A 6,284-nucleotide genomic window follows, 5' to 3' on the forward strand; every position below is an offset into this window, starting at 1 on the left:
GAAAACCTCGTCATGTTTAAAAAGATAAATAGATAAACTTCATATTTATCGAGAATGGTATCAAATTAAAGTTAACAAAATGTAAACGAATATTCAGCTCAAAATCGATTTAGTACAACCCAGAAAATGGTGAAACATGAAGCAGTATGCCATGTAAGTGCACATGTTCATTTCTTTTTTAAAAAAATCATACTCTATACTCACTTTAGATAGATAGACAAAAATTGGTGAGAAATAAAAACTTTACAATTAAGAGAAGAACAATATATCAAGATTAATTATCATAATTACAAAATACCTTAGATTATTTAGTGCACCAAGAAGGGAACCATAGTAATAATATATCCTCCCAAAGAAATATATTCTTAATACATGAAAAACATTTTTTTAAAGATTCTATTGTTGCCCTTTGAGCCATATCGAGATTCTCATCTTAAAAAATAAAATCAAAAGATCTCACTCACATTAAAAATATATATCTATATTTTTCTCTGTTGACCGGTCAATATAAATCGTTAGTAGGAAGAAAAAGCATATAAAATGAAACAAGACATGAAAAAAGAAGCCCAAATTAATAAAATTAGAAAAGAAGGTGTGAAGGTTTGGTTTTCTTGAAGGAGAATAAGATATAAAAATATATGAAACCCACAAATGATGATATCAGTACTTCAAGAAATCCAAGAGAATTAACATATGAAAATAATAATACTCTGATCTCCAAATTCCATCACTCTCTCCTTTAATTTAGGCTTTTTCAATGATATTAATTAGAAAAATTTATACGTAAAATAAAAAATTGAAGTAGAGAGATCTGATCGATCGTAGATGAAATTTCAGAGCCTTAAAGACAAATCAAGATGGCCAATATCATGATCATCATCAGCTGGAATAATACCACGTCTTCCATTGAGTAATTGATGATGATCATCAGCTATTGTTGTTGCTGTTGTTGATGATGTAATTGTCTCAACATTCCATAAATTATGGCTTGAATAATTATTCATCATCATCATCATACTATTATTATTACTATTATGATGATGTTCATGATGATCATCTCCTGATCTGTAACCTCTAAGTTCTCTGCTTTTCTTGGCCAAAGTTCTCTCCAGTTTATGAGCATTTTGGTGACCTCCCAAAGCTTGAGAGCTATAAAATTTCCTCTTGCAATAATTGCATGAGAAAACTCTAGCACCAACAACTGCCTCAAAATTTGGACTAATAGGAGCAGATGAAGAAGAGTTAGAAGAAGAAGAAGAAGGTTCAAGAAGAAGCTCAAGATTAAGTTGTTGCTGTTGATGATGATGGCGGCGTTTAAACTCCATATAGATGAAGAAGGTAAGTGTTAAGATGGGTATTGAAGAGAGATGGGAAATGAGAAATGGGTAATCTTGAAGAAATGAAGAATTATGGAGATATAAAAAGGGGGGTAGATGATGATTTGCGTATGTATTTTTGGGTGGCGACTAAAAATGGATGGGGGTTTTGGAATTATACAGAGAGACAAAAGGGTTCGATAGAATCAGTGGGGATCCAATGGTTGTCGGCTCCGGTAATGGCAGCACTCAAATTGGTTGTCGGTTTTATTTATTTAAAAAGAAGAAATGGTTACTTCCATTCCTTTTCCACTTACTCCCACATGTATCCTCAAAATGTTAATAAACAAAAACATATTATCCCAAACTCTGCATTTTAGTATTATCATAATCATCGTGTCCAGACGTTTTTTTTCTTTTATCTCTTCAATTATTATATACACTTTCTCTCTACCCAACACTTCAAACAAACCAATACCGTATATGATTTTTTTACGTTGAGATAACAACCGTAATTTTGTAATTTGATACACATCTAGCAAAGAGTCATCAAAGTAAGCTTTTTAAAGGCGAAACACTACTTACCTTTTGTGGTGTTATGATCATTTACCATTTATACGAGGCTGACCTTTCTAGGGTTTCTCTTTGTCCTATTCTAAATGAAACTCGAAGAAATTAGTGTTTTTTTTCTTCTTTTTGAAAAGTCGAAGAAGCTAGATTTTAGGCTCCAGGATGTAGGTTAAAGGAGACGGGTTGGCTTCGAACTCAGTCGAGGCAAGCATATTTGCTCTTCTTTCGACATTTTTCTTCTTCTTTCTAATACTTCTTAAATCATCACGTAACATACACATTTCAAATTCACTCTTAACATCGTATCTTTTTATGGCTGGTAACTCTTAGTTCAAAATATAGCATAGCTAGCTCTAACAAACCTAAACTCCTTAATACGTCTTTTCATTTCGATATCCCCCGCCAATTTTTAACAAATTATTGTCCATGTTACTGTAGATTTGTACTATATAAAAGTTTCAACAATAACTTGAAACCAATGATACGAACACTTATGTCCAATTAAGCTATGCTCGTTTGAAGAAGAAACTCATGTCTATAATTATAATGGAACAAAATTAAAAGAATCTCTAGCTAGCTATATACAGACACTTGATGTTGAAATTTAAAGTGGGTAGCATATTAAAAGGTCAAATTAATCACAGTTAAAATAGTTAGGCCACAAAAGTAAATAGTTGATTAAAACATACACTTAAACTATTTGTTATTCCAAACCCTAATGATGGAAGGAGTTGAGAGATTACAAAATTATGGATCCAACTTCTACTAATTTAAGTAATAAATGATTAAAGAAGATAAACACATCTCTTTGAGTAGACCAGACATGCAACATCTTTCAACATTTCTCCCCTTTTTTTGTTCTATCAATAATATTAATATCTTTACTATTCAAAACCTAAATATTTGTCCTGTGGTTCATTGAACCAACCTCCCAATACTCTTCATTAATTAAACTACTCATTAATTAGGGCCACTTCTAACATTCTGCCACTTGGATATATATATATAGAGAGAGAGAGTTTTTTTAAAAAAATATTGAGTTGTCTAATTAAAGTATGTTTTCCAATTAGCAACATATTATATTTGTACTTTAGAATTGATTAGCAATCACTGAGCAATTAGCGACAAATACATTTTCTTTTTTCTCTTTGAGATTCGGAACTCATTTCATTAATTGGTATATTTTATAGGCATATGCCTATTATTTAGTTATAATTACAAAATTATCTGAATTATTTGTATGAATATATAGTTTAATTATCGACTATTTTTTTGATAGATATAGACAAGAGTATGACTTGATTTACACTTTCCATTCGTTTTATCTTTATATATATATTACAAAAGAAACATGTTAGGAAAATTTCTCAATTGTTATGAGCTTTCTTAAATGATATTTCTTTTTATAACTTACAAAGGTGAAGGAAGTTTATTTAAAATTCAAAAATCATTTCTTCAAGAAAAAATTAAGGTATGTTTAATACTTACATCACAATATGCTCAATAAGTGCATGAACAAGTCAACATTTACAATATAGTATCATATATATTGAACAATATGTGTGTGGAGATGTATTTTTGAATATTATTTGTAACCACAAAAAAGTTCATTATATAGTATATGTATGCACATTTACATTTTTTAAGTATGATGAATATACAACTTGAGATCTCAATAAGAAGGGTGGTCAACTTTCAACTAGTAAAATGAAGAAAAGATAAAATAAACAAATTATATATCCTAAAATAAAAGAATTAAACATCAATCAAATTTAATAAACATAAAAAGTAAAAATAATAAAAAAAACAAAGTGGAATGATGTTAGTAAGGAAAGATTAAATATTAAGAATGTTAAATTAATCCAAAATTAAAGTTAAAAAGGATGTTTATAAAATAATTAATAACTGGTTTTTCAAAGATTAGATGCTATGAAGAGAAACAGTTTCCATTTAACTTTACATTACTGTTTCCCCAAACATCACTTGTTATGGTCCAACAATTAATTTATATCCCAAGATTCCTTACTTCTTTAATTAATTAATTAAACAAATTAGAAGAAGCTAAAGAAAATTAGGACAAGTATTAAATACAAAGCAGCTGAATCTTGGCCGATTACTGATCTCTCAAATGTATTTAATTTCAGCTCTTTGATTATCTTCTCCATACTCTAATGGGAAACATTTTTTTACTTAGAAACTATATTGTGTGGGGAGATGAATTTTAAATTTAAAAGAATTTTCTAAATTGAACTTTTGTCCTATCAAATAAGATAAATTTATTAATTACATGCTAACACACCCATATATTATCACTCAATTTTATTAATTTCAATAAGTTAGTTGGAAGCAAACTGGTCAAGCAAATGTGAAACCAACAAAAGAAAATACCCCAAACCGTATCTACTAATTAAACACAGAGCCTATTTGTCTTTGATTTCAGCTTTGAAATTGGAATCCCTATCACCCAATTCCATATATTATATAATTCAGAGTTAATTGCATATGCTAATTCAACTAATATAATCATTGGTCAACTAACCTAAAATATAAAATATGTGTATCTTTGTCGATAGAATTGTCAAGAGATTAAAGCTTCGAATATTCCATCACGTTTTATTATAGTGAACTAAAGAAAAAAGAAATCTCCTAATTCAACTTAACTATCTATGAAACTAGTTTCTTTTCAAACGACAATAAAGGATAATAATGAACCGTTAATATGTTTTACTCGACAAAGATATAGTTGGTGTGACATTCATATCGAGTAATTTTTAGTTATCTACAAAACCTTGCTCTAAAAAAACTTTGCACTAATTTGGTGCTTTGTTGTACTGTGAAGCTTAAACTAGCATAACATTCAATGTGAGCGTTAGAGGCTAATTCTATTAAGATTACATACCTTTGTAAAGAGTTGTGCTTACTACTCTGCCTAATTCTATGGGAGAGTGTACGAGTACGTCTAAATGTCAACTCAGACTCCGGCAACAGGTAAAAATCTTTTGAGCGTGGACAAGTCGACTTGATTATGCTTTACGTTAGGTTAGAAGGGACCTTTGACATTACATTCCCTTCGTTTCAGTGTCGTTCGGGTTTAGGCACGGACACGTGTGATCTTGAAGCAGTGAGGCCACATGTCAAGCTGTGATTGGACCATAAAAATAAGAAAAACATATTTGATTGATCTGCTAAAAAAAGTGAAGAGACCCGACCCAACACAAACACCACATCAATGGCATATCCTCAGAAAGTGTTTATGGGATCTTTCCATCTCGTCAATGATGTAATAAGGCGTAGGACCCAAAAGTGTATGCATCAACTACCAGACAAGACAACTTAGCCACCAATGACTGCTAACCCTTTTCACTTTTCTACTTCACACCTCACATGACCTCTCCCTAAATTTTCAAAGCATTTTTTAATAAAAAACTGAACCAAGCACATGGGGTTTTACTCAAATTCTATAAACTAATGAACGTCTGACGCAATTAAATCAGACTCTGCTTTTATTTCAGACAGATAACATAGTAATTTGATCCATCAGCGACAACTAGAAATAATTAAATGTGTTTTTAGACAATGATTGAGGGATCATAATCTCAGACCTTTGGCGGTGTTTCCGGTTGTGTCTTTAAATCAGAGACCGCTTTGTTTAATTCCTCCTCAGTTTGGTCTCTAACCTGCAATGGAACACTAATTCCCTTCACCAAATCATCAGTTTACCCTAATTTGACTCACTGAAATCTGCTTGATCTTGTACTTTGAGCACCCAACCGTTATACACAAATCAAATTTCCAAGATATGGTGTGTAATTACGTACTTTTTCCTCGTACTTTCTCTTTTAATTGGGTTCAGATAATAAATACATGGAATGCGTCCTTGCTTCTAAATTAAAAAAATGGGTGAGTCAAAGTACAATGATCCGGGTCACCCAATTTCAATTCAGTCTAAGAGATTTCGTTTTTAGACACCATCTGATCACTATATATATTATATTTTGATAATTAAAAATTTTGGGGTTTCTCAACCTTACTCTTTCGAGCTTTTCTTTCCGAGAAAGTGAAATGAAACTTCTTTCTAGTTCATTTAACTTACCCGTCTTCAGTACCTGCATTTATATAAAATAATATTATTTTTAGATTGAAGGATTCAAAGAAAACCCGAGTTCCCTTTGAGAAAGTAATGGTTACCAAACCTAGAGTGTCTACTGCTAACTGCTAAGCCATTGGTTTACTAGCTAACTGGTAGAAATCACATTTAAACCTGAGATACAAGGGAGAGGAATTGAAAGGGATCATCACGTTTGGGGAAATTGTAAAAGTTGAAATCATATGTAGACAGTAATGAAGTGGGCGGACCCTCTCCCTATTCTGTTTCTCATTCAAGGGAATAAACTAACA

At 31.1% G+C, this 6,284-nt stretch overlaps 1 protein-coding gene across 1 annotated transcript; it reads right to left on the reverse strand.

Annotated features, from left to right (window-relative positions):
* Nucleotides 1–833: 833 nt before the first annotated feature.
* LOC101209710 (zinc finger protein 7) lies at nucleotides 834–1,325 on the reverse strand. The gene has a single exon (XM_004146313.1). It carries the CDS (start codon nucleotides 1,323–1,325, stop codon nucleotides 834–836), a length of 492 nt encoding a protein of 163 aa, XP_004146361.1.
* Between the last annotated feature and the right edge of the window lie 4,959 nt (nucleotides 1,326–6,284).

This window comes from Cucumis sativus, chromosome 1 (genome assembly GCF_000004075.3).
Source record: "Cucumis sativus cultivar 9930 chromosome 1, Cucumber_9930_V3, whole genome shotgun sequence".
NCBI lineage: Eukaryota > Viridiplantae > Streptophyta > Magnoliopsida > Cucurbitales > Cucurbitaceae > Cucumis > Cucumis sativus.